This window comes from Rhinolophus hipposideros (genome assembly GCF_964194185.1).
Source record: "Rhinolophus hipposideros genome assembly, chromosome: 20".
In the NCBI taxonomy this organism is placed as follows: Eukaryota; Metazoa; Chordata; class Mammalia; order Chiroptera; family Rhinolophidae; genus Rhinolophus; species Rhinolophus hipposideros.
The window spans coordinates 51,140,171-51,167,779 of NC_138066.1; the positions used below are offsets into that span (position 1 = coordinate 51,140,171).

General features: G+C 62.0%; 1 protein-coding gene across 13 annotated transcripts in view; it reads right to left on the reverse strand.

Annotated features, from left to right (window-relative positions):
* Nucleotides 1-1,497: 1,497 nt before the first annotated feature.
* Nucleotides 1,498-27,609, reverse strand: part of RBFOX3 (RNA binding fox-1 homolog 3) — a 367,870-nt gene continuing 341,758 nt past the window's right edge. For 4 of the 13 annotated variants that reach the window (XM_081029626.1, XM_081029627.1, XM_081029628.1 and 1 more), the window contains 11 exons: nucleotides 23,942-24,196; nucleotides 17,896-18,033; nucleotides 15,823-15,876; nucleotides 14,952-15,044; nucleotides 13,400-13,460; nucleotides 10,280-10,333; nucleotides 9,869-10,001; nucleotides 9,266-9,446; nucleotides 8,302-8,363; nucleotides 6,481-6,559; nucleotides 2,834-4,710 (listed from right to left, as the gene is read on the reverse strand). In XM_081029626.1, the coding sequence (XP_080885752.1) occupies nucleotides 4,666-4,710; nucleotides 6,481-6,559; nucleotides 8,302-8,363; nucleotides 9,266-9,446; nucleotides 9,869-10,001; nucleotides 10,280-10,333; nucleotides 13,400-13,460; nucleotides 14,952-15,044; nucleotides 15,823-15,876; nucleotides 17,896-18,033; nucleotides 23,942-24,163 (1,122 nt within the window). In that variant the 5' untranslated portion in view covers nucleotides 24,164-24,196 and the 3' untranslated portion in view covers nucleotides 2,834-4,665. Of the gene's footprint in view, nucleotides 4,711-6,480; nucleotides 6,560-8,301; nucleotides 8,364-9,265; nucleotides 9,447-9,868; nucleotides 10,002-10,279; nucleotides 10,334-13,399; nucleotides 13,461-14,951; nucleotides 15,045-15,822; nucleotides 15,877-17,895; nucleotides 18,034-23,941; nucleotides 24,197-27,609 lie in introns of all 13 variants that reach the window. The other 9 variants (XM_081029622.1, XM_081029623.1, XM_081029621.1 and 6 more) reach the window with 5 other exon arrangements.

The window sequence follows — 27,609 nt, forward strand, 5'->3', positions numbered from 1 at the left end:
AGGCCCAGGTTTCACCCCAGGCCTCTTTTCCCATCCCCCCGTCCTCTGTGCTGAGATGTGGATGGTGCCAAGGGCTAGGACACTGGGGTCACGTGACCTCCCAGCAAGCTGCCTCATGTCCCAGCTCAGGGCCAGCTGTAGCAAGGGAGAGGCCACCAGGCGGCAGTGCAGCCACACTGCTTCTTGGCGTCGGGTCCCTGGCTTTGGGAGGGGTGGGGCGGGCCAGGTAAAATCAGCCTGTGGGACAGCCGGTCTTCCAGGGGGACACTTGCCTCCATCTTCACTTTCCCTGTTATCCCAGGTGTTCACCTTCCTTTCACAGCACGACACAGGAACTCAGGTTCCATGTCTTTCCTCATTGGGAACAATGTACTTTTTATGTCCCACACGCGTAGCCCCGCCACCTGGGTCCCAGGAGGGGAGTAGATGGCTCCTGCAGGCCAGACGAGGCCTCTGCCTCCCGGCTCCGAAACAGGTCTCCCGCAGGAGCTGCTGCCACGGGAACTCCCGCCCCGTTCTCCCTCCATCCTCTTCCTCCCACTTTTCTCTGTTTTGACAATTCCCTGAGCGCTTTGAGCCTCTCTCGTTTTGAACCAGGGGGAACCCGGATGGGCTTCCCCGCCTTTCTCCCCAAGAGGTGGGAGCCGGCAGCGGGGGTTGGGGGAATGGGCAGGGTGCCCAGAAGTGGGCAGCACAGCCATTCACGTCTGCTGCCCTTTTCATGAAGCCCTTACAAAAAAATGCTGGTTCCCCCGAATATTTTATGCAGAAGAGGGAAAATTTATAGTGGCAATTATTTTCTCACAGTCTGGTGAGCAGGCAATTAGAAATAAGGGGGTTTAGCAGAGCATGGCGCGACAGCAGCACACAGCCCGTGCCCCAGGAGCGCGGTCCCCAGTCCCACCGACAGGCAAGGCTCGTATGCAGGAAAATTAATGTCGGCCTTTAAGCCTGTGTCCCTCTGGTGGGTGTAATTGCTCTGAAATAAATTACCCGGCATCGTGAAAAATGAACTCGAGTCTTGGTGAGACGTGTTGGGGGCTCCGTGTGGGAGCCTGGACCCGGCCCAACTCCCCGCTCAAGGCTTCCCGCCCTTGGAGTCTGCTGCTTCCCGCCCCGTTCTCCCTCCTTCCTCTTCCGGGGCAGCAGCCTTCCAGGAATGGGAATTCACACTCTGCTGGTGCAGTGGGCTCCTGGGACCACCTGGCCTGTCAGTTGCAGAGCCAAGGGCGTGGGTGAGACCTTAGAGACTCCCCCATCCCACAGCGACAACCTCCCCTACAGCCGCCCCTCTTCCCCAGGACGCCCCAGCTCTGAGGCAAGGCAGGCCCTGCTTCCAGCCTGTCCCGGGATGGGGTGGGACAGGGGTTCCAGAATCTTGCCCACTCTCCCCTCGGCCCACCTGGCTCCAGCGAAGGCAGGCTACCTCTTGGGCCGAACTGCATGCCCTCCACCCTCTGTGCCCGGGAGCTGCCAAATCAGAAAGAGCTGTCCTGATTTGAAGAAAGAAACCTTTATTAATAATCTTAATAATAATACTGCTGATTTGAATGGTCACACGTGGGAAGCATACAGAATGGTTAAGAAAGGAAGTGGGGCCTGGCTGCAGTCCTAGAGGGGGCCGGGGGTGGAGCTGCTGCAAGAAAAGGGTCCAGCACGGCGGGGGCTCTGTACACAGGGCAGCCTGTGGCGGGCTATGTACACCGGGAATAGAAAAGGAGACTCGCGTCAGGAGCTGATACACAATATAAAGTGAGGTGTGGTTCCTTGGAAGTTTCATGAGTAGTGGAGCCATGTTGGGAGCCCGGTTTTGTGTTATTTTTTGCTGCTGCTCCTACTTCAGATACCTCTGCCTGGCCAGGGGCTTCTCCCGGTACCTACCGTCTGCTGCACCCCCAGACCTCCCCCCCACCGCTAGCTCTCCCTGCGCTGACCTGGCCCTCGAGACCCATAGCACCGTGACTGCCAACCTCGTCGTGCAGCCAGGCGCTGGCCTGTCCCTGTCCCAGCAGGCACCAGGAGGTTGGCCTTGCCTCCCACAGACCAGGCCCAGGGCCTCTCCCTCAAAGGGGACCAGAAATAGCCAGTCAGAGCGAGTCCTCGGCTTCAAGGCCTCCACCCTCCATGTTCTTAGGTACAGGAGTCAATCCTGGCCTGGCAGCCCCCCCCATGGAGGGAGGGGTGCCTGGGCGCCCCATAGTTCTGGAACCATGTCAGCCCTTGGTGCTGGGGTCGGACCCCAGGGCTGCTGGTTGGACAGCCTCAGTGGCCTGCAAACTCCTCGAGCCGGTTTGTAGGACACGGGCGTTGGTGGCATGGCATGAGGGGGAGCTGGGGCCCAGAGAGCACAACACAGGGTGAGTGGGCAAGGGCCGAAGCCAGAGCCCCGAGAATGAAAAGCTGCCCCTCCCCGCACCCGTCCCAGCCCGCCGTCCCCTCCTCTGGCACAGCTGGCAACACAGGTCAAGTCCCGTTCTCGGCCTGCTCTCCGGGCTCGGGCTGCGGCCTGCTCCACTGCAGGCCCCACACTGCCTTGGGAGTGGGGGGCCGGGAAAGGAAGACTGCACAGAAAACCGAGGCCCCTTCCCCTCTCATTCTCCCCTGCCCGAGTCGGGAGGGCGCTTCCCGCCAGCGCTGCCAGCCGGAGGGGCGAGGCCCGCGCTCTCCTGGGCACGGCGCCCGGCCAACGTGCTCCCTGCTGCGGTGCGTCGGCACGTGGGACCCGACGTGGTGGATGCTTCTTGGTTTGGTTGGTTTTTTGTTGCTTGGATCTTAACATCTTTTTTTGTTTTGTTTTTTGTTTTGTGATTTTTTTGTTTGTTTTTTTGTTTTTGCCCTTCGCGGTCCAAGAAGGAAACGGTGGAAGCTTTCACTACAACAGAAACAGAAAGGCGGGACTTGCAGTTTCACGGAAGCACCTGCAGGCGTGTTGTGAGGACAGGGACCCGAGACCCCACAGGACAGGGCAGGAGGGCGGGCACGGGGCTGTATGCTGAAGTCCCAGAGCCCCACAACCTGTTCCCCTCCTAGTTTTCAGGGCCCATCACCTTGCATGAGCTGGATTTAGAGCAGACGTCTCTCCCCCAGGGCAGAGGGACTATGGTGGGAGTAGAGGGGCGGTGGGAACAGTGACAGGGAACCTGGCCGGCAGATGGGCTCTGCTAAGTGCTGAGGTGGGCAGGGGCCTGGCTGGCTCTGGCCAGGAGGAGGGCAGAAGTCAGAGCCGGCTGAATAGCCACGGGGGCGGCCTGGAATGAGGCAGCAGAGAAGGCGGTGCTCTGGTAAGTGGGAGGTGAGGCGCTGGGCACTCTGGGAATGACCCGCCTGCTCCACCAGCCAGGAACCGATGTACCAGTGGAACAGGTGGCAGATCTGGCCTTGGCAGGTGGGGACCCATGCCCTCTAGCTGGCCGTCGGCCCCCAGAAACCCAGCTCTGGTACGTTCATTAACACACCAGGGCTTCCTTGGCCCATGTCACTTTTTCCTGTAATGGAGGTGCCAGGCTGGCAGGTGGCAAGGGCCGGGCCTGTCTGGGTGGACTCTGGCAGAAGCTCGCTAGGCTGTCTCAGCTTTACCTGCAGCCCCAGCCAGCATCTCCTCCCAGAGCCTGCACGCCCCGGGAGTGGTGTGCGCTCAGGAGAGCAGAGCTAAGCACCGGGCCTCTCTAGATGGGAGGCTGACTCTGAGTGCTGTCCCACTGGGAAGGCCTGAGGGGAGCAGCATCCCACTCCTCATCTCCTCTGAAATGTACCCTGATGAAAAGGTGTTTCTGAGCTCAGGGAAGGGAAGAACGGCAAACTCCAGGGCCAGGCTGGACAGGACCCCATCTCAGGTGTGCCACTGCAGAGGTGGGCGGAGGGGAGGGTCTGCTGCTGGAAGGACGGGGTTAAGGGGCTCGTGGGGCAGACAGCTGAGGGGGCCCGTGGGCCCTGTAGGGGGAGCAGCTATTGAGCTTCCAGGCCTCCTGGCAGGGAAACTTCTTCCTATACTTTTCATTTCTTACAACAGAGGCTGGGAAGGAACCCCTGAGGATAGTGTGGCTCCCGCAGGACCAGCAGGAAACGTAATCAATAAAACGTCATCAGCAATGTTTCAGCTGGACGTGAAGAGGAGGGCAGATGGCTACTCCTGAGACTAGCTGGGTGAAGGCTGGACAGGCGCACGGTCGGGAACCCACCCACTGGGGTGCAGGGGAGCCCCTTGCTCCCAGAACCCCAGGGGAGGCATGAGGCCTGTGGCTCAGGCTGGCTGGCGTGGCTTCCTGGGCCAGGCACCTCCTGTGGCTCTGCAGACCCCAGGGATGGGGCATGGGTCACCCTCGTGGGTATGGCTCTATTGCTAGCTCTCAAGGGGGGCCTCTGCCCAGCCTAGCCCCTCCCCCTATGTGTAGACTGTACCAGAAATGGCTTGGGGGCGGCACAACACCAACCAAGTCCAAGTAGGAACCAAGGTTTCAGACATACAGCGGTGACAGGGTCAGACACACACACCAACGTGGGCGTGGGGTGGGGAGACCAGCTGGTCGGAGGGAAAACCTATGGACTTTTTAGAGTCGCAGAGGTCAGCGGCGTGTCGCTGCCCGGTGGCTGTGCCTGGGTTTGGACTGCTGGGTGTGGTGTGTACTAGGCAGGCAGAGTGAATGCTGTTAGGGGCTGGGCCTCTTGCTAGTAGGGGGTGAAGCGGCTGTACCCTCCTCGGCAGAGGCTAGCCTGCAACATCAAAGATGAAAAACAGCCAATCAGTACCACCTCTGCTGTGGGGGTGGGGGAAAGCAAAAAGAAAAAAAATTAAGGAAAAACAAAAAGAGAAAAAGCTAACTCCCATGTTCTGCCCCCCTCATGGATTGCCTTGGGGAGAATGGGCGTGGTCGTCATGGCAGCAGGAGGGGTCTGGGCTTATTTCTGCTATGGTGGTGGTCTCGGGGCGTGGGGGGTGGGGGTGCCGGTGTCTGCAGCCCCAGGGCTGCTGGATAACAAGGTTTGAGATGTCTCTTGGTGACTCTCTTGGCTCAGGCCTGGCCCTTTACTGCCCCTTTCTCCTTCATCAGGGGAGTCCTGAGTGAGAGCCCCACCGCCTCAGTGCCCCGGGGGCTGCTGTAAGGAAGGACACAGCCCTTCAGACATGGGGAGGGTGAAGTGACCTCCTGTTGGGGTTCCCTTGGCCGTGGCTCACCAGGAGAGGCTGTGCCTGCTTGCCAAGCTCCAAGGGACTTTCTGGGGACACTGGGATCTCTGTCCTGCCAGGGACCACAGCGCTGGCATGTTTGTGGTTCCATGCCCCTGGGTCACGGAGGTGCCACAGGAGCCTCTCGCCCCACCCACCAGTTTTGCCAGAAAAGGTAAGAAAACGGCAAGTGCCAGAGAAGAAAAGTTGGGGGGAAAATGGAAAATCTTAAAAAAATGAAAACGTGAGAGAGAACCCTCTGTGAATTAATAAGAGCCTTTAGCTAGTAGCTGCACAGAGGGCCGGGTGAGTCCTGGAGCCAAGGGGCCTGTGAGCCGCAGTTTCGGGGCCTCCATCTGGAGGGCCTGCTCCCTGTGGCTGCCAGCAGTCACAGAGGCTGCTTGGGATGTCAAAGGCTTGATAAAAATCAAAAAAGACAACAAAAATTGGGAAGGAGTAATCAAAACCAAAGGAGATGGAAAAAATCCATATTGGCTCTGAATCCCTTTTCTCCTTACCCCCCAAACATGTTTTCATCTTTGATGCTGGATGCCAAGTTAGCGAAAAACCGACATTAACAGCCCCCGGGGTTAGGGGGCAGGAGTGGGCACAGGAGGTAGGTGTCCCTTGGAAGCAGATTTTGGGGTACAGAGTGAGCTGGGCTGTATGTGTTGACAGCTGGCCATAAACACACACACACACAGACACACTGGCCCATCAGGAGTGCGCCCCTTCCACCCTACCCAAAGCCCGTGGGCACAGGCCAGGCAGAGTGGGCACCATTTCCCGGAGAGGGCCTGCAGACCCAGGCCAGAGCCGCGGAGCAGTCGAGGATGAGGGGCAAGGGAGCGAGACAGCCGCAGCCCTTGTGCCCCTGCTTGATGTGAGAAAAGGTACAGCAAGGGGCTGACAGGACACAGAAGGACAGGGGCACGGACACACCGCATGAGGGGCAGCAGGGCCCTGCCTGCCTCTGAAGTCTCTGCCGGGAAGGTTCTGTCGGCTTTACTGGCAGGGGAAGGGAGGACCCTGTCGGGACTCAGTTACCAGGCTCAGCAAACAGAGCCACACCAGGACCAGACGTCACGGCTGGGCAGATGACCGTCTGGGCAGACCTTCCTCCCTCTAACTGCACGAGGGCATGAAGGGACAAGTCCCCCCACCTCCAACTCAAATCCAGGCCTTGGTCCTTCCAGCCACCAGGCCCGAGGCACTGGTCACAGGTCTGGGCGGTTCTCCTAAGAGCCCACCCGCCCACCCGCCCTGGCTGTAGTGTCAGGGCTGCTGCCAAGGGCCCGGCCGCCCAGTCTGCTTACCATGGTTCCGATGCTGTAGGTCGCAGCAGGGCCGATGGTGTGGTGATAGGGCTCAGCAGCTGCATAGACTCGGCCATAACTGCAGAGACGGCACAGCATGAGGGCCGGGTGAGGGGCTGGGTTAGCAGCCAGGCGAGGGGTCAGGTGAGGGGCTGGGTGAGGGGCCGGGCGAGGAGCCGGGTGAGGGGCCGGCTGAGCGGCCGGGTGAGGGGCCGGGTGAGCGGCTGGGTGAGGGGCCGGGTGAGGGGCCGGGTGAGGGGCTGGGTGAGGCGTTGGGCGAGGGGCCCGGTGAGGGGCCGGGTGAGCGGCCGGGTGAGGGGCCGGGTGAGGGGCCGGGTGAGGGGCCGGGTGAGCGGCCGGGTGAGGGGCCGGGTGAGCGGCCGGGTGAGGGGCCGGGTGAGGGGCCGGGTGAGGGGCCGGGCGAGGAGCCGGGTGAGGGGCCGGGTGAGCGGCCGGGTGAGGGGCCGGGTGAGCGGCTGGGTGAGGGGCCGGGTGAGGGGCCGGGTGAGGGGCCGGGTGAGTGGCCGGGTGAGGGGCTGGGTGAGGCGTTGGGCGAGGGGCCGGGCGAGGGGCCCGGTGAGGGGCCGGGTGAGCGGCCGGGTGAGGGGCCGGGTGAGGGGCCGGGTGAGGGGCCGGGTGAGCGGCCGGGTGAGGGGCCGGGTGAGGGGCCGGGTGAGGGGCCGGGTGAGGGGTCGGGTGAGGGGCTGGGCGAGGGGCCGGGCGAGGGTGGCTGCAGGGCTCCCACCCCTCCCCACATCAGTCCTGAGCGTCCTGAAGCAGGGTCCCACCTGAAAGACCACCTCTCTGCCCCACCCTCGCCTCACTGTCCTGCCTGCCGACTTGGAAGAAAGTGTCCAGAACGCAGCTGGCCACCCTCTCTATACACCCACGTGCTGACCAGACCTGACCAGGGCGGCATGTTCTACCAGGTACCACATGGAAAGAAAAAGGGGTCCTCACAGAGCAGGTTGGAGGGAAAAGAAACCTTGATTCCCCAGAAAGAATGGGGCAAAGTACAAGGTTCAGAGGAGGGCAGGGCTGTGGGGCCCGCTATGCATCTGACAAACGCACACACACCTGAGACGTAGCGAGAGGCTGCAAAGAAGGTGTGGGTCAGAAGGGGCCACCTGCCACTGGTAGGGAGGGCCAGGAGGTTCCCAGGCCAGAGCCGGCGCTGTGGACAAGGGCAAGAGCTGCCCCCCATGAGGTGCCCACTGCATGCCTGGCACAGGGCCCTGTACACTTCTCCAAGGAGGTGCTATGCGGCCACCAGGCCAGGCACCAGGCCAGGCTACCCTGTGGGGTACCCCCAGGACCTCCACAAACAAAGATCGCCAGCCACGAGCCTCTGGGTGTGCTCACCGCTGGGCAGGGCGCTGCTCTCAAGTGGCCCACGTGGCCCACCTGGAGGTGGGTGGGCACTGTGTCCATGTCTCAGACCCGGGAGCTCTGAGCACCAGAGGCCCAGAAGGCAGAAGTGAAGGTTCCTGACTGCCTCCCTCACTTGGGGTCTCTAGAGCCGGCGGGGCGGTCAGGCCTCCAGGATTGAGACTTAGAGGAGCTGTCTGCTACTTGAGAACTGGGGGCTCCATGGGCCCCTCTCGAGCAAGCAGGAAGTGGTTACAAGTTGGAGGCTTGCTGGCGCGGGGTCTCCACGCCCACTCAGGCCTGCTCTCCTCTGTCCAGACCTTGTGCCCACCAGGGAGAGGCAACTCCAGGCCCTGAGCAGTGGGCAAAGCTGTCTGTCTGAGCCCAGCCCTGCAGGGACCAGCCTGTCATCTCCCTGCCCGTCCCACCCAGCTCACTGCCACCAGCTTGTACCTGTCACTGTAGGCTGCTGCGGCTGCCGCGGGCTGAGCATATCTGTAAGCTGCATAGCCTCCCTGCAAGGTAAGTGGGAGGGAGAAACGCACATGGACTTAGGGGGGCAGACACAGGCTTCTAACCTTCACCTTAGCCAGTGACGGTTAGCTGGTGCAGGCCTGGAACACCTGGCTTCTGCTCTAATGAGGTCTGAGGACTCACACTGGTTCCAGGTGAGGGATGGGTGTCTGTAAACTTCATTCGTTCACTCATGCAAACTTCATTTGCTCACTCACGCATCGGCTGTGTATTCAACACACACCGCTGGGCATCAATTCCAAGTCTGGCTGTGTGCGAGCGAGGCTTTGGCACCTGTAGGTGCCCACAGACCTGCTACCAGGCCAGTGAGCCCCAGACTTCAACGCTGACGGGCATGGAGAACCCGGGGCTGACTCTGGGTGCCATCCTGGACATCGGGCAGGGTTGAGGGCAGAGGGCATTAGCTCGGACCACGCTTTGGCCCTGGCACTTGTGTGGGATGGAGGCTGTCAGCAAGGGCACTGAGTGGCAGGAAGCAGGAAGTGCAGCCAGTGAAAGGGCCCCCAGAGAGGGGTCTGCCCTGCAGTCCTTGCTCCTGGTCTCTCCCCAGGCCTTGACCATGGGGCTCACAGGGACCCCAACGTGGTCAGGGACACAGGAGAGCTGCCCACTGCCTATCACACAAGGCCTCTGAAATGGGGGAGACAAGCCTCGGACTCACTGGGAGGACCATTACTACCGCCCCCCCCAAAAGCACGGATGACCCAGACGGGCTGTGTGAGGTCCCCAGGACAGCGTGCTCTGGGCAGACAGAGTGCCCTCACCCTCCTGGGTTCCAAGCACAGGACTGGGCTGGGGGCATGGGACAGGGCCAGGGAAGACACTGCTCCTGGAAACAAGCCAATGCCGGGCGCCACCCTTCCCGCCCCAGGGCTGCACTTACATAAATTTCAGCACCATAAAAGCCATCCTGATACACGACCCTGGAAGCAAACGGACAAGAAAGTGGTGGGAACGCTGGAGAGGTGGGGTAGGCCGGCTCCGGTGTCTGCTGAGGAGGGAGGGGGCAGGGTGCCAGCCCTGCCCATGGGACTGGCATTTTAACAAGCGTTTGCTCCAGTGCCCTGTTTTGGTATAACAATAGAGTAACACCCTTGCTGATCAGCTCCTTTCTCCCACAAACCCAGGGGCCCATTGGGCCCGTCTCTTACCCTCCCCCCCTCCCCCCCAGGCAGCTGTCCCTCCCCCATCAGGGCTTCCAGAAGGCTCTCCCTGAACTCCAGGGCAAACTGTGATCCCACGAAAGCATCTGGCTGGGACTCTCAATGTCCCCTAAATGCCAGTGACCTTCGTTCCCTGTGGCAGGGCGGGGGTGGGGGTACTACATGTCAGGACGCCACTCCAGTGAGAAGGTCTGGGGGTTACCACAGCCCCACCGCAGTCCCGGGAAGGCTGCCTAGTTCTTCCGGCTGCCCCAGGCCCCCCTCCGCACATCCCCCTGGGCCTCTCTCCATGCCTCCCTCCCCATGCGCCCCCAGGTACTCACGCTCCATAAGTTGGGATGGGGGGCGGGGGCGGCGCAGCCCGGAACGTATTATACACGGCCCGGCCCCTGCCCCGTAGGTGAGCGCCCCTGTAGGCAACCGCTGTGCCCGTGGTGGGGTACGGGAACCCGGTCACTGCAGGAAAGGGAGCGGGAGAGGAGACACCGTGAGGGCCAAGGCCGAGACAGGGTGAGGGCAGGCAGGGCGGCTGGGCTGTCCCATCCACACCTGGCCACGCCCTGCAGGATCATACCCGCCCGCCCACCACGCCCACCCGGCCACGCCCCACCCGGCCACGCCCCTGCATGGCCACGCCCCTGCCACGCCTCCCACCTGCCTGGCCTTCCGGACCAAAGACCGCCCAATACCCAGCCAGGCCCACCCACGCCTCCCTCCACCCTTCCAGCCTTTACCTGCATAGAATTCAGGCCCGTAGACTGCGCCTACCACGGGGTTGAGCTTCCAGCCTAGAATAGAAGCAAAGAGTCCAATCACCATCTTCCCTATTCTCTTCCCACTGCACACTACGCCTGGGGAGCCCCCAGCGAGGCGACGCTGAGTCCCCCGGGGACATTCCCCGGCGTGGCCTCCTTAGACAGCTGCTGGGAACACACACCCTGGTCCCCTCCTCCCGAGCTGCTGCCTCACCCACTGGGCTCTTTCTCTTCCCTAATAAGAGGGAGCCAGTCACTCCCCACCCATCCACCTGGGAGGCTTCTTGATTCTTTTCAATGTGGGGCCCTCTCCATCATGCCCCTGGGCCTCCCCTTCGCTGGGGGCACCCAGCTCCAGCATCTTAGGGTCTGTGATCTTTGCAGGAGGTATGAAGGGAAAGTGGAACTCGTTCTCTAACCATCTGTAGGCCCCCAGCTGGGATGAGGGGTTCTGGTAGCAAGACAGAGCCCCGTGTGGGAGTGCTGTCTTGTGTGGGTGCCTGGCTGCCTTCTGGGGGGTCAGAGGCTGCCGAACAGTGCCAGGCCTCTGCCCGTAACCTCCTCCCACCGCCTGCCCAAGTCTGTGTCCGGGGACAAGCTCCCAGGGGCTCCTCCCCGTGCTCAGTCCTCTCTCGCTGTCTCCTGTCTCCCCAGGCAGCCAGTGGAAGGTGCCGGGGAGGACGGGCCTTTGCATCTGGGATAATACGGATGGCTGGTATTCCCTGAGCACTTTACCATGTGCACTCGTTCTAAACCCACCCCAAGGTAGGTGTCGCACCTCCTTTTACAGATAAGCAAGTGAGCAGTCGGAGCTGGCGCGTGGCAGGGCCACATCCAAACCCAGCAGGGGACACCAGACCCACCAGGCTTCTGCCTGGCTCCCAGGTAATCTGCACCCCAGCCTCTCCCTCTGCCGGTGGGCTGCCCAGGGCCATGAGCCAAGGCCCGCTTCCACCTGAGGCCTCTGGGGCTGGAAACGAGCTGACTGAGTGGGCTCTGGCCCAGGCATGCAGACAGAGCGGGCAGCTCCCAGCCCCGGGCCCCCTCAGCGTCCCCGGGTCTTATCTTTGCAGCGTCCTGCACAGGCTCAGCTTCATGTCCCCCTTCACCGTGTGAGGAGGGACAGAAGGAACCTGAGCCCACTGGCCAGCTGGCAAGACGTGTCTGGAGAGCGTGGCAAAGGGCTGGGACAGGCCAGGCCATGGGTGGGTGGCAGACTCCACCCGTGAGCCCCAAACCCAGATTCTAACAGCCCCACTGCGGGGAGGGCGGCCTTGCTCCTCCCGAGCCGGTGGGCTGCCTTCCATCCCTGGTCCACACCACACCTTGGCACAGGTGTGTGCGTGTGAACGTTAGTGCTGGGACTCAAATCTGTAAATCTCAGGCTAGGAGGGAAGAAATGTTTCATCTCCTGGGCAGACCTGCAGTCCCACGAACTGAGTCTTCTTAGTAAGAAGCACGATGGAGCAGAGTCCTGGAGCCAGTGACCCAAGCCCACCCCTCCGGCCTCCACCCCGGCGGCTCTCCGGGGTCCATTCTTGGAGGCTGATGTAACAGATGGCCTCCTGACGCCTCCGCTCCTGAATTCTGGCTTCCTGTCCGAGCACCTCCACCTGTCACAGCCGGCCCCGCTGCCCTGTCCAGGACCCCACATCACAGGCAGGCTGATATCCATCTGGGTGGTCCCTTGTTTCTTCCGTGAACAGTAACACCTGGCCAAACCTGGTGAGTTGCTTTTCTACTGTGGAAACTTCTGCCCACCGACCTATGAATTTCTGAGCACCCCGCAGTTTATGGAGTGTTTAAGCCAAGTCAAGCCACACTCCTAGGCCAGCAGAGCCATGTCCGGCCTCCACTGCCAACCCACAGGGCCGGCCCTCAGCCCTTTTCTTTCTGGCCCAGGACCACGAAGACGTGTAAGTGAAAGTGTGATGGCAGGTGAGCCGCGCGTCTCCCTCGCTCCTTCCTTCGTCATCGCGCAGCACCGGTCGTGTGCCCCTCCATGCCAAGATGTAGTCATTCAGGGCTGGGTTCTGCTCTGAACCCCAGTTCTGCTCAGAAAGCAGGGGCCCTTGGGGGACAGTGGGCAGCTGGCTCCGGTGGTGGGTAGCCCCCACGACCGCCCTATGGCCTTCCCTTCCCATAACAAGCACCAGATCACAGAAGGGTCATGCCCAGCGTGCACTCAGGAACCTGGCAAAGCCAGGCACCCCCGGACTTTTAGAAATAATTTGAACTTTGAGAGTCCTCAAAAAGGCAGGGTGGGAGCCACAATAACTTAGTCTAAATGAGGCCCGGTGTAGCCCCAGCCCCAAGACAGAGGGGGAGGCCCCGCTGGTGGGCGCCGCTGGACGGCAGACCCTCCCGCTGTCCGGCCCTCGGCTTCCCGCTGGCCCAGCACCTGACTCTCACGGTGCCAGGGGGTGGCTCTGTCCACTCCGTCCTCACTGAGGGTGGGAACTGGAGCCCACGCCCTGCAGGGAGAGTTGTCCTGAGTGAGAGCAGGGCTGCTGCTCCCCGGCCTGTGGCCCCTCCTGATGCAAGGCCAGCCACACTCAAACCAGTCCCTGTCGCCTGGTGGAGTTAAGACACGCAGTGACCGAGAAGGTCCCTCCTTCTCCTAGCAGCCAGCACTCAGCATCAGCAACGTTATTTTCAAAGAGGAGCGACCACTTCTCATGGTCACATGTGCAGCTGACACACATGCGCCAATGGGCCTCAGGCCAGGTGCCTTGACCTTCCAGTGTTCCCGAGGCCTGGGTGGGCACGGACAGGACTGTCCCTCCCATGGCCATCACATTTAGTAACTGCTGGGCACCATTAGCCCAGGGCCTCCCTTGGCACTTAGACGCAGTAAGTAATCCCGTAAGTGGCCACCGTCCACTGCACCTGAAGCCATCCATGTGGGCTCTGGGTGCCAAGCACCCAGAAAGGCTAGGCGTCTCGCTAGCTGTGTGGGTGGGGGCGGGCTGCCTAGCCCCTTCCTAACAGGGACACGAGGGGCACTTGGCACCCAGGGAGCTCAGCAGCCTGGGGTCCTCCAGGGCCTCTGTCCCAACTGGTGGTCCCTGCAGCCCCCTGGGGTCCTGGGCCCCTTACCATTGGTGTAGGGGTTCGCAGTCTTCTTGTTGGTCATGACACGGGCCGTGGCATTATTGACCTGCTCAGAGAGAGGGAGGGAGAGGGTGAGGAGAGCGGTGGCCTCCTCGGGCCCACTGGCTGCCCCAGTCCTGCTCTGAATTTCTCCTCCATGGCGACCCCCAGAGGAAGCTGGGGGCTGGGAGAGAGGCCCGCGGGCACCCAGGCGGAGGCATAGGACAGCCTCTGCTGCCAGCCTGGACCCCACCCTGGCACACCCTGCTGCCCTGCCTCCAGGGAGCCTTGGTACCACTGCTCTGGGCACTGGCCAGTCCCAGCCTGGCCCAGAACCCAGGCCCTTGGCTTAGGCACTATGCCCAGCCCCACTGCTTTTGACTTCTCCACGGCTATTCCTACAAACCAAGCCCCAGCCTCTCTCTGGCAACCCAAGGTCACTAAAAAGGCTGGCTGGGGGACTGTCTGCAAAGTGCTCTCAGGCAAGCTGACAGACCGGCACCCAAATGTCTCTGGCCCAGGTGGCTGCTGAGGCCTCCTAGCAGTGGGTACCAGGGTGGGGGTGCCACCCCATTCCCTCGAGGACAGCAGAGCTTTCTGATGGTGGCCGTGTGCCCGTGGGGGGCAAGGCTGATGAGGGAGGGGCAGGCGGGAGCCAAGGGGGTGGGCCCTACTCTCCGGACATTTAAGCTCCCGGTCAAGCTGCCCAGTGGGCCGGGTGTGGCTGTAGGAGAAAGGAGGAAGGCCTCCGCAGAAAGAAGCAGAGAACAGGGCAGGTGGTGGAACCCCAGGAAGGGTCTGGGCCATACCGTGTTCCCCATGGCCTCCCCCCGGGGCCTTAGGCTGGAGCCTGAGGTGTCACCAGGCGCTGGGAGAAAGCCTGGCCAAGTCAGTACCTCTGGTATTCCATCCTTCTGGAACCTTCCAAGACACTGCCACTTCTCTTCCCCTGTGGACTCCATGCTAGCTGTTGACCCCTCCCTTTCCATCACCCCTCACTGCCCCACCTGTTGGGGAGCCCAGCTCCCAGACACCCAGAGCACAGCACTGGGGAGCATGTAGCCCACCAGGACAGGGGCGGGGTCCCTTTCTAGGCCCACGGCCATTTTCTGCTAACCCTCTGGGGATGAAGGCGGGGGAAGCTGCAGGGTGCTGGTGGCATGGGGGGGGCGAGGACAGGGCAGCTGCTGCTCCCTGAGGAGGTCTCATGGGATTAATGGGTCCCTCACAACTGGAGGACAGACTGGGCTGGCAGTGGTCCTTGTTGCTGCCAATCAGTGTCAGACACATGATTTCTGGGGTCTTCCCAGTGTCTGCTGACCCCCAGTTGGGGGGCCTTTTTCAGAAAGGAGAAGGGAGTTAGGGAAAGGGGTTCTTGGGTGGGTCTGAAGTCTAGACCCACATGGTGGCATGTGATAGGCTGGACTCCAGCCTCGGTGTGGCCTTGCCCTGCCACCCACCCCCACCCCACGGGCATTCTGTCCTGGGGACCCTGGCCTGCCGCTCTGCAAGGCAGTGGGGGACTGGGAAGGGGGACCCTTCACACTTATCTGAGCACCTCAATTTTCCGTCCCTCTACGATCGTCCCATTCAGCTTCTCCCGGGCTCGGTCAGCATCTGAGCTAGTTTCAAAAGTTACAAACCCAAAACCCTGTGAGCGGAGAAGGACAGACACGGAGAGAAAGACATAGGATGAGAAACAGAAAAAAAAAGGAGGCGTTGGGGTGGGGAGCAGGGCAACGGGGAGGGGGGAAGGAGGGAGGAGAGAGAGAGAAAGGGGGGTTGAGTCAGCTGAGTTGAAGGAGAGACTCAGGCAGCCTAGAGGTCTGTCCAGCTGCCACCAGCAGGCTGCCCAGGAGGGGTATGGCCCCAGGCAGGGGCAGCCTTTGGCTTGGCCTGGCACCTCTGAGGGACAGGCCAAAGCGACAAAAGGAATGCTAACCGGGGCCGGTGGCCAGCGTCCAGGGCTGTTGTCCTAACCAAACCTGGGCGGGAGGTGGGGCAGAAGCTGGGTTTCAGGACCTGGGGGGGGGCAGCCCCACCCACCTTCGCCCTAGGAGCCTGGGGTGGGGCAGTGCCTTCCTTTCCCTGGGGAAGCAGGGCTTGTCTTTGCTGGGCCCCCTCCCGCCTGCCCCCCCTGCAGCTCCTCCCCCAAGCCTCCAGGCCAAATCCAGGCTGGCAGCGGCCCCCAGTGCAGACAGAGAGGTCCTGGCAGCTTAGAGAGAAGGAAGTCTCAGCAGCAGCAGCAACAACACAGACAGTGGGGTGGGGAGGGAGCGGGGGACAGAGGAGTGGGAATACAAGCACCCGTGTCGCTCAGGGGTCCTCGGGCGCGAAGCTCTCCAGGAAGGAAACGCACATGTCACACGTTAGCCTGGCGGGACCTACAGCCGGCGCTGTAATGGTGGCGGCCTCTGGGCGGCACCCACCTTGGAGCCCCGCTCGTTAAAAATGATCTCCACGTCTAATATTTTTCCGAATTGCTGCAGAAACAGAGGGGGTGGGGGAGACAGGAGAAGGTGGGGTAAGACTGCTGGCCCAGCACGCCTGCTCCCAGGACACCCCACCCGCTGCGAGTCCGGTCCTTCTCTGCCCTGGCCCCCTTCTTCCTGGGCATGGAAGGGAACAGGATCCCAGGCTCTCGGCCTGGGGGACAAGGCCACTCCTCCCCATCTTCCCATGGAGAGAGCTTTTCCTGCCACGACGCTGGCTGGCCACAGGGGGAGTGCAGCGTCCCTGGAGTCCGTCTCCCTTCCCAGCTGGGACTGCCACCGGCCGCTGACAGCCACCCCTAATTCACACTAAGGGAAAAAGGGCAATGGAAAAGTCCTTCCCAAAAGGTGGGTGCTGTGCAGGGAGCGGGAGCCCCTGGAAGAGAAGGTGCCCAGAAGGACTCTGCATGTCTTCTGCCTGTGCTGCCTGGGGCTGGGCTATGTGGGGTGCAGGGCAGCAGTGACTGGTCCCCGGGCTCCCTGCCTGGCCAGGACATAGTGGCCAGGTGGGCCCAGACGCTCTGGTTTCCCCCTCCTGCCTTGTCACTGGCCTAGAATTGCCACAGCACAGCCCTGTCTCTTTCACTGGCATGTGAGACCACCGAGCTGTGGTCCCCCAAATACCAGTGAGGTCCTGAGGGGCAAGTCCCGAAGCCTCCAGTACAATGAAGGGTTTCCCTTTCACCTTGAAATACCCGGGAGGTGGGTATCATGGGGCAACAAGGCGATGGGGGGCCAGCCAGCAAGACAATCCTAACTCGTCGAGTGCCGAAGACAGGAAGGACGGTGCCCACCCTGGCACAGGGACCCAGGGAGCTCATAGGCAGCACGTAGGGACCAGGAGCCCATGGGTGGCATGTAGGGACCAGGGAGCCCACGGCGGCCTTGAGAGCCACTGAGCTGACATGAGTCTATGGCCCAGGCCAGCGAGAGCTCCATATGCAGCTGCTTTCAGTAGGGCCTGAGGCTCAGAGGGGTTTGGTAGCTGCATTGGTCAAGGACTGAGGAGCAAAATCCTCATCGCCTCCTAATTCTAATTCCTGCCAGCACCCCAACAGGTCTAAGCCCCAAATTCAGAGGGGCCTGGCCACCAAGAAGGGGAGTGGATATGTGGGGCGAGGTCAGGTGTGGGTGCTGGGTCCACCCTGAAGCCGCTCTCCAGGTACCTCCCGTTTACTGGAGAAATCCCGTCTGAGGTGGGGGTGGCGTGAGGGAGGCCTGGGGTTCAGGGGCTGCAGCTGGCCTGGCTCATGGCAAGGGCAGAGTTGGGGGTTAGGGAGGGCAGCGAGGGATACACAGGCCAGGGGTCATGTCCCGTGGCAGGGTGGCTGTCTGCTCTGGGCTGAACACCTGGCTGCTGCCTGCCCACCACCCACGTGGCAGCCCAGCACCCAGTGCGTCTCAGCACCTGCTGGGTGCTTGGTCAAGTGACAGAATAAAGTAACCACAGGATTGAAGGGCTCTCTCAGCAACACTGCGTGTGACTGGCTGAAACCCTACAGTGCCAAAGCTACAGGCGAGCAGATCTAGAGAATCCTGGAAGGAAATCGTCAGGCACTTGCTTCCCATCAGTCATGCACTGTCGCGCAGCCCACCTCGGAGCCCAGAGGATGCAGGCCCAGAGAGGCCGAGTGCCTGGCCCCCAGGCATGCGGGAGAGGCAGGGGCTGGACCGCTGCTGGGCGTGAGGCCAGGAGGCTAGGTTGTCCCTCCACGTGCCCTCGGAGGGGCACAGGGGTCCTGGAGCCCTTGCCAGAAGACAGGGGCAGAGTAATAACCTAACTGGCACTGGCCTCGACCCCGAGGTGACCCGGTGAAGCCTGAGGACAGGTGGTGGAGACGGTGGGCTGATGTCTGGCCGAGGGTCAGTGGCTACAGCAGATCCACTACCTGGAGCTGTGTCCTCCCCTCCTCCCTCTCACCCTACAGGCTCAGGTCAGAGCTGGCCAGTGCAGGAGGCAGGAAACCCAGGGGAGCCGCTGGGCGCGAGTAGGGGCCTGCACACACTCACCCCGAACATTTGCCGCAGGTCGGGGTCCCTGAACCGGAAGGGGATGTTGGAGACGTGGAGCCGTTTGGGTTGCTGCTTCTCTGTGGGGTCAGAGGGGTGGAGCGGCTGGCTGTCCGTCTGTGCTGCCTCGTCTGTCTGCTGTGGGGAGAGGACCAGGCTGTGAGGTGCCCCTCCCAGATCCCATCCCACAGATCGTCCCCAACGCCCTCGGACTCCCCGCTTCCAGGGCCAGACCTGCCAGGGCAACTGGGCAGACGATTCACACAGCGTAAGGCACAGCAGCAGCTCCCCATCGGAGGTGCCACCTGCAGGCTCTGCCCAAGCTGTGCCCGGGACACCACTGCAAGGCAGGGCCTCCTCGGCCCAGCGAGCTCTCCACTGCCTCAGCTCGGCCCTGCCCAGAGATCTGACCTCAGTGGTCCCTCAGCTCCATGGACTGGTTGTCAAGGTCACCAGGTTGCTCTTTTCCCCGGGAAGAGACCAGGGTTTCAAGGCCGATGAGAAGGTGATCTCTGAGCCCACCCCTGGACACACATACCTCCCCACCCCATGGTCACCAGGGGGCTGCCCCTCATTCTAGCCCCACTCTGCTGCTCAGCACCTTGGGGCCACGCTCTGGGGACCCAGTTCAGTCCTTTCCAGCTGGTCCTCATTTTGGACCCAAACATTGGTCAGCAGAGGCTCTCCACAAGACTTGGGTCTCAGGAAACAAAGCTGCCACCAAGCAGGGCCCCCACTGCCACCTGCTCCCCATGGGGAAAGGGCTCTGACGAGGCCCTGAGATAGTGTGGTGTCAGGCTGGCTGGTGGCGTGGCCATGACTTGTCCAGGGCCACGGGTGAGCGGGCAGTCCCCGAGACCTATGCTGGAATTTGTACAAATGGGTGGCCGCGGTCTCCCTTGTGGCCTGAGGAGCAGCTGGCCAGTAGTGAAAGGCCGGAAGACAGAGATGCCGTGAGAAAAGCCGAGAGGACAGACGCCCGGAGAGCATGTCCCACGGGTCTCCAGAAACTGCCTGGCTTGCTTCACCCCCTTTCTGGTGGGTATCCATCGCCGGCAACCGGAGGAGCCCTGACCAGTGCAAGCCACCCCGAGTTAGGAGCGGTGAGCAGGAAGAAGCCGCCGTGCAGAGGTCTCCGTGGAGGAAACGGAGCCGAGGGGTGGAGCCTCACCAAGGCCACACTATGGCTGGTGGCCGGGGGTCCATCTCTGAACTCCCGAGTGGCTGTCCTCAATGGCCATCCTGGTCATCCCTTCTGGAAGGAAGGGGCCACTCTCCCCACTCCTGTGTTCAGCCAGGAGGCCTCTGACCGGACTCCAGCTGCCACAGGTGAGGGGAGGGGCCGTCACCAGCTCCCAGCAGAGGGAGGCCAGGGACACAGCTCCAGGCAGCAAGCTGGGTGGGGTCTGGCAGGCTCAGGGGCCTCCTGTTCCAATGGCTCCCAGATTCCACATTCCTGTGTCGAGAAGTGAGTGCATGGCGTAGGGTCCCAAGCACGGCCTGGAAGCCCGCGTCCTCCTGTGACCTGTCTTAGCTGGTGGCCGTCCTGGGCTGCAGGCCCAGGTCTGACAGGTGTGTGTTCCCTTGTGCTGGGCTGCAAGAGGGACGTGTGCCTAAGTGTGGGCCGCAGGTGATCCAGGACCTGTGCCCTGGGGTTCAGCAAGTGCCACCCCAAGGAGGAGGAATCTGTGGGAGGAAGAGCTGGGGGGCGGGGGCGGGGCTTGGGGGGTCCTGGTCTGACCTGCACCAGGTACTTGCTCCCGATGGGCACTGCCAGGCAGCTGCCGTGGGGTCTCTGGAGACACCTGGGCACGCCTCCCGCCCGTCCTGGAGATGCCCCACAGCCCAGCCCCCACCCCAGTTCTTCTGTCCTCCACCTCCCTTGGTCTGACGCTTCCGTGCAGAGAGCAAGCCTGTGCTAGGTCCCCAGAGGGCTCAGCCTCCCCCTGAATCAAAGCAGAACTGTCCGCCATGCATCAGCTGATTCTTGTAGAGGCCTGGGCCCCACCCCCTGGCTACAGCAACGTGTGGCTCTTTCTGTGCAGTGCTCAGGCTGGGCCCAGTGTTGTGAGCCCCCCCCCCCCCCCGCCCCCCATGTGTTCCACCTGGGTACAGTGACTAATAGTCACCCAGATTTGGGAATCCAGCCAGGAGAGGGGCATGCAATGCTGACTTGAGGCCAGCAGAGGGCAGTGGTTAACCCGGCCCGGAGGCCTAGCGGGTACCCAGGGGAGCCCCCTGTGGGGGAGCCCACTGTGTGTCGGCGAGATGCAGATCCCCTTCTTCCCAAAGGCCCAAAGGGGAGCAGCCGAGGGCGGGGTGGGAGAAATGGACACGAGTAAGGAAGGAGCCCCCCCCCCAAGCACAGCTGCACCCAGAGGCAGACAAATGGGTGCAGTGGCTGTGAAATGGTAAGACGTGCTGCAAAACCCCAGACTGAGACAGCACACTGGCCCCCTGAGGGGACGTGGCAGCTTCCCCCCATTTCTCACAGCGGTCCAGGCAGCCCGTGCCACCGTTCTGGGGGCTTTCGCCCTCACTCCCACCCCGCTGTTTAAAAGCACTCTTTGTCTTCAGGGCTCAAATGCAGGGGAAAACAGACAGCAGCGTCACCCCCTATTCTCCCCCACTTGGTCTCAGTGGCTTCGCTTCTGTATCCTCCCCAGCTGTGCCACCTTAGCCATCACAGGCCCCCGGTCCCCGGTCCCCACTTCCAGGCTGGGAGCCAGCCCCTGGTGGGCTGGGGGGCCCGAGATGCTGCCAGTACATCTCCTGCCTCCCCTTCCCCCCACCCAGGAGCCTGCAGCCCCCTCCGCCTGGGCCTCCCCAAACCCAGCACAGGGAGAGGCCGAGAGGGCCCTGGGCAGGAGTCAGGTAGCAGGCGAGGGCTGGTGCCCCATTGCCAGGGTTGCCAAGGCTTGCTGAGGAAGCGTCTCTTACAAACTTCCTTCCTCTGCGGCCCAGTTCCCCTCACCCCTGCTCCTCTGAAACCTCCCGGGCACTCGTGTGATGTCCATCAGCTGCTTGCCGGACAAGGCTCAGCCCGGTGGGCTGGGTGGTGGCGAGCAGGCCTTGGAGGAGGCCTTCTCCATGTGTGGCCTCCAGCCGTCCATTCAGGGTGTCTTCTGCAGGAGCTGGGGGCAGAGCTATGTGTCCACTGTGGGCTCTCTGAGTGATGCCATCTCCTGGGGGCTTTCGATACAACCACACTTGTTGCATTGGTGCTGACGGTGTCATCTGCCTGCACCCCGCCTGAGACACAGCTGATCTCCCCTTGGGGTGGTTTGGGGGCAGACTCATCTCCTCGTCTGCTTTCCACCCCACGCTCCAACACAGTCAACTCTTTTCCTTTGCCAAAGCCTAAGAGAGAAGAATCCAGGGTGCGGGGCTCCTGGTAGAGTTTCTGCTGCTGCAGCACCCACGTACTGGTGGGGGACGGAAGGGGGCCACGGTGGTGCAAGGATGAGGGGCTCCAGAGGAAGGTGGGAGGAGTGGGAGGGGCTTCCAGGAGGAGGAGCCCCTCTGGCTGGCTGTCCCATGACTCAGGGTAGGCAGGTGGGTGGGGAGGACACCTGCAGGGGACCCACATGACCTTGCGTGATGTGTGCTCTGGGAGGTGGTCCCCAGCCTGTACCCCGGGGAGGGGGACCCTGCAGAGGAGTGATGTGGCCATCATCCATCGGCAGTCCCCGTCATGCTCTGCATCCCATGCTGCCTTTTGCCAAAAGAACATAGATGACGCCATGGTGACAAAGGGAATCCACAGACTGGAGAGGGCAGGTCTAGACAAAAGCTGAGAGCCGGCCCTGCCTGAGGCCTTGTCCCTCTGGATCCTGAGCCGGGCTGCCAGGGGGAGGCCCCGAGGAAGCCTGATGAGCCGCAGGACACTCACACAGGATGGGACATGACGTTTGGCCTTCAGGTGGGCGCACCAAGCAGTTTCTCTGGGGAGAAGGTGGTTCCTGGACTCAGAGCAGGCAGGGTGTCGGCCACCCTCTCCGGCTGCTTGGAGGTGGGAAGCCTCTGCTGGGGTAAGTACTCCAAGGCCTCCAGGGGCGGCCGAGGTCATGCCGGGCAGCTCTGGGTGTTCTGCTGTCCAGTGACTTGCACCTGCCTTGCGCATTGGGGCCGGGGCCTGGAGAAGAACGGCCTGTCCTCCTGGCCCCGGATGGGGGACCTGCAGACCCTGACCCCTCGCAGAACCTGAAGAGACCCCGGGCTGAAGGAAGGAAGAAAGGAAGGTCCAGCTGCCCATTCCCCAGGCTGGGGCTCTCTGGCCCAGGCGCTTTATGTGGAGGCGCTCACCTCTCTCAGTGGGGACTCTGCTCTGGGACCTGGGTCCCCTCAGGGCCCATGAACTCTCACAGCCACAGAAAGTGCAATTAGCCCCTTCAACTTTTAAGTCCTTGGCTGGTGGGACCTGATGGCTACCATGGGGCAGGGCCGGTCATTGCTTTTGTGTAGCCAGGGCTGTTCAGTGCCTGGCACACAGTAAGTGTCCCACAGACGTCTGCTGAGCGAAGGAAGACGGTATTTGTCCCGGTCAGGTGTGTGGTGTCCCCGGTGGCGGGAGGCCTCAGGCTTGTTCTGTTGCACACGTATTGCTGTCGGCTCCCCCTCTGGCATCACGTGTCTGGTCATCCTGCCTCCTGAGTTTGCTTTCAGGGTGAATCCCGGGCTCACCATTTGTCTGCAGGAAGGTCGTGAGGTCTGCAGATGTACCCTGTCGGCCGCAGTCCAGCAGAAGGGCCGGCTGGCCAGCGGGACGTGTGCACAGCAAGCCCCGGCTCCATGCACCTCTCTTCTGAGCACACACAGGTCATGGGTTTAAGGCATCAGAACAGCACAGGCAGAAGTAGCGGGACATCTGGTCTGGTGCCCAGGTCTGGACCATGCGGGCCTGGCCTTTCCTATCTGTGGGCACCCTGGGGCATCTACAGGGCCGCCTGTACCACACATGGCGGGGCACGGAAGAGTCTGTGGCTTCGAGCAGACTCGGGCTGGGCAGCACTCCGAGCAGGGAGGATGGGCACTGGCTGGGCCCCAGACGAGGGTCTGGTCCAGCCCAGGGGGCAGCTTGGGTGGTTCCCCCCCAGGGAGCTCGGACGATGCTGCCTGCATGGGGAGGGCGGTGGTGTGTGGCTTCACACAGCATCTTGGGAGCCAGGCTAGATTAGGGGAGGGGTGAGGGGGCACAGTGGAGGGGACACCCATCGGGAGGCTGCCAGAGCGGTACACTCCTGGGCAGCACGGAGCTGCTGGCCTCCTGCCCAGCCCAGCCAGCCAGCGCTGGGAAGGAGCCAGCCAGGACGGCGGCATGACCCCCCAGGGCCAGCACAGTGGAGGGGGTGGACACGTGGAGAGTGCAATGGGGAGGGGAGGGGAGGGACCAGGCAGGCCAGGTTCGCAGGTCTCTGGGTGGGGCTGCCCTCACAGGGTGCCCACCCCAGTTGGCCTGGGGCAGAGGCCACTCCTCCCCAGCTCCTTTCTATCAGGAAATGTCTGAGAAGTGCAGGGCTCAGCACTTTCTCCTCGGGCTGCATTACAACCACATAATTGAAGCTATCTGATTGGAGGGCAGCCAAGCAGGTAGATTACAAGTGATTAGAAAGGATAGGAGCGCCTGCAACCCAGACAGCTCTGAGCCCCTGGGCCTGCTCTCCAGCCACCAGCCCTCCTAGTTTCCCCCACGACACTGGGAGAGCCCAGGCCGCTGGCCTCCACCATCCCCCTCACTTCCCATTAACAGATCCCTGGCAGCTGAGGACATGCTCCATCTCCCAGATGAGGTGACAGTTTGGCTGACGTCTGCTCAGGAAGCCCAGGGCAGCTGGAGGTGGGGTCATAGCCGCCCCCCCCCCCCCGCTGTGCCTGGCCGAGCAGGTGCCACCAAAGGACGCTTGGTGTCAGATGATGGAGAGCTACAAGGCTGGGAGTGCCTTCCCTGGGGTGAGGACCCCGCTGTGGGGCCTGCCCCTCCACCCACGGGATCGCCTCACCACCATCCTGAGCCACCCCTCCGGGCCCGGAGTCGGGGGCCCCTTACCGGCACTGTCTGGACGCCAGCAATGGGCTGTGTGCTGGCCTCGGTGCCGGGCTGCTCAGGGTGGGTCTGTGCTGGTGTGTACAGGGCCATCCCGTGCTCTGGGGGGACCGGGGTCTGGCCAGAATAGTCCTGCGTGGGGTGTGGCGGGGGTGGGGCGTACTCGGCGGGGAGGCCATTCTGTGGTGGAGGGGGGTACTGGGCGGGGGGGTAGGGCTGGGCCATCGCTTCGGGCGGAGCCGTGGCGTCCTGACTGCCCTGTGGAGGGAGAGAAAGCAAGGCTGGTGAGACCCTGGGGGCCAGGACACTGCCCCACCCACCGCCAGGGGCCCGCCTTCCCAGCTGAGCCCATCCATCATCACCACGCTGGACTTTCAGCGCCATTTCCCAGGCCCCCTAGGTGGCGGCACCCCCAGACGGGCACCAGCTCAGAGCTGCAGGAGGTGGCTTCCAGGCTTGGGGAGTCCTGGGGAGCCCAGGGTTGGAGGCCACTTACCCATACCTGTCAGACCTGAGTATACTAAAGGCTTTTTAAAAAAAATCCACCTAATATAAAAAAATAGTCATTTTATTTTGCAATAACTGTGAACTCACATTCAGTTGTCAGAAATAACAGAGTGACCCTGTGTGCCCTCTACGCAGTGTCCCCCAGCAGTGACATCTGGGACAGCAGTGAAAGCATCACCACCAGGACACTGGCATGGGTCCAGTCAAGACGCCAACGTTCCAGCAGCACCGCGGTCCTGCCCGCTGCCCTTCAAAGCCACGCCTGTCCCCTCCCGCCTTGAGAAGGTTGTTAAGCCCCTGCTTTCTCGTGGGTGGAGCAGGCCTAGGCGACACCCACAGCCTGCAGACATGGGGCTGGGACAACACGGTCCCCACAATGGCCGCTATGGTGACTGAGGTCCTGTCATCTGGGCACAGAAGGCTCCAGCCTCTGCCTGGAGGATCCCTGAGATTCCCCCCTTCTTTAAGGCCTGCCACCCCGGAGGGGAAAGGGCTCCGTGGACACTGACCCCAGCCACCCTGTGGCTTTTAGAAGGCCTGACCCCGGCTGGGCCCAGCAGTGCTCCAGGGCCGTGGTTCTCCAAATGGGGAGGCTGGGCCTGTGGCACCGACATCACCTGGGAGCTTGTCAGTGTGGACTCTCGGCCCCACCCCAGACCCCCCCTTGCAATCTGGGTGCTGTGAGAATCAGAGATGGGGGATCAAAAGCAGCCCTCAGCCTCAGAGAAGGGGCTGGGGTCCCTCGTGGTGTCACAGGGAGGTGGGTGAGGGGTAGGGCTCTGGCTTTTCCCACTGGCTGTCCCTCACTGGAGACACATGCTGGGGGGCAGGTCTGCAGGAGCCCCTCTGAGCAGGTGACATACTCTGGTCTTCTTCAGTGGTCCCCAGCCACCTGGAAGGACAGGTACCATCTCGCCCTCGAGCAGCCCTGTGTGGAAGGACCGCCACACAGACGTGGACAGTCTGACTCATGCGTTCTCCTGACCCCCTGCCGAGGGAGGAGCCCTCTGTGTGTCCCGTGCTCCCCCACCGCGCCTGCCGGCCTGGCACGTTTTGATGCCTGTCTCCTTGTCCACGCCCACCAGACAGAGAACATGCCGGATTTTGCCCTCCGCCACAGCCTTCATTCAGTTACAACTTATTTGCCTAACAATTGTTTACTGGGCGTCTGGGGGGGTGGTGCCCTGCCTATGGTTTTGCAGGAGCAGAATGGGCAGCCACTGCTTTTGTGGGGTCTGCAGTCCAGACAGAGAAAATTCAGACAAGAATTAGTTGAGTGCGAGCTGCCCTGAGGGGCTTGGCCACACGGGGGCGATAGTGAGTCAAAGACCCACCTGAGTGTTCTGGCTTCGGCCAGGGCGCTGCCCACCTCCCTTCTAGAAGGAGGCCTGAGGCCAACTCTGTCCAGACCCAGCCCCGCCCTGCCCCCCAGCCCCCAATGCCAGCCTCTGCTGCTCTGCCTCACGCCCCTAACCCTTGCGGTGACCGCTGACACCTAAGGAGCTGAGGTCCTGCCCTCGGCTTCCTCCTTGGTGAGACCGTGGAGTCCCTTCCCCCTCTGCGGAAGCTGGGGCGGTGTTCACGCTCCTGACAATGGGACGGAAACACACGTGTGCATGCACACACGAATGCATGCTCCACACTGCAGGTCTCGGCTCACTGCTCCAAAGTCACCTGCAAAGCCCCACGACCCACTATTAGCAGATGAGTTGGTGATGTCGCCCCCCCTCCCTCGAGCTGTGAGGGAGAAAGGTGGGCTCAGGGTGAGGGAGGAGAGGGGCCAGAGCAGGTGGGAGCGGCAGCAGGGTGGGGGGGCTCTGAGGGTGGGGAGAGGGCGGGACAGGCCAGCGGGAGGACCGGGTGGGAAGGGAGGGTGACGGAAAGGCAGTTAACTGATAGATATTTGATCAGAACCTTCTCTAAGTTACATCCTCCCAGCGCCTTCTCCCCACAAGCCTCTAGAAAGGGAGGCTGCTCTCCCATCTTCTTGCTTCTCACCCTACCCCAGCTGTCCCCAGTCCCCTCTTCCCCGGGCCCCATTCAGGCTGAGTGACAGCAGCCAGTCACTCCCATTGCAGAGCATTCTGGGTCGGAGCCCAGAACCCAGACTGTCAGCGGCACAAAGGTCAAGTCACCCAGGTGGTGGAGTGCCAGGCTCTGCAGGGGGGTCTGGAGTGTGAGATGGGACATCCAGGGGCATCTGTGACGTGCTGGTAAAGGCAGCACATCTGAGCACACAGTGCTCTCTGCTTTGCAGACATGAGCTCATTTAACTCCCTTCAGCTACAAGGGACATCACTACTCCCCATGTCACAGCTAATGACACTGTGGCCCCTTCACAGGAGGGTCCTGAGAGGGGCGTGAGGCTTCACAGACGACCGACAGAGTCCAGACCCCGCGGTGTAGAGGGGGGACCCAACCCCCCTCTTAGTCATTGTATGGTCCCGGGTTCCTACTTATCTTCTCTGAATAGGTTTCCCCAACTGCAAGTGGTCATTGTGTGGCCCGGACAGTGGAATGGGAGGATGGACGGATGGATGGATGGACGGATGGATGGACGGATGGACGGATGGATGGATGGACGGATGAATGGATGGATGGACGGATGGATGGTGGATGGACAGATAGGTGAACGGATGAGTAGATGAACAGATGAGTTACAGCTTAAAGACCGTGCTCAAATCATTTATCCGCCCTCCGTCTGCACGGTTGTCCCTTCCTCCTGTCATCACATTCACCTGCAGAACTGGTACGGTCCAGCCTGCCCTGTCTACTCCACAGCAAACACTGCTGGAAGAAAACACAGAATCACCCTAAAGGATTCACTTCGATCGCTGCCCACGACCCCTAGCAGGCCAGGCACTGCCACTCGGCTCTCACGCCCCAGATGACCATTTCACTTCCTCCGCTGCCCTCCAGTCTCCATTACTCTCACTCCTGCTGGCGGCACTGCTTCCTGTTTTCTGTGGAAAACAGGAGACTGTTCAGCTCACCTGCTCACCTGCCGCGTATCCTGTACTCTGTCTTCCCTCCTGTCCCGAGGGATGGACGTCCATGCCCCCATCTGTGACCAAGCACTTCTGCTACATACCGGACTCCAGTTCTCCCGCCAACACGTGCTCACAGCTCTGGCAATTCACGGCAACCTCTCCCGTGATAGGAAA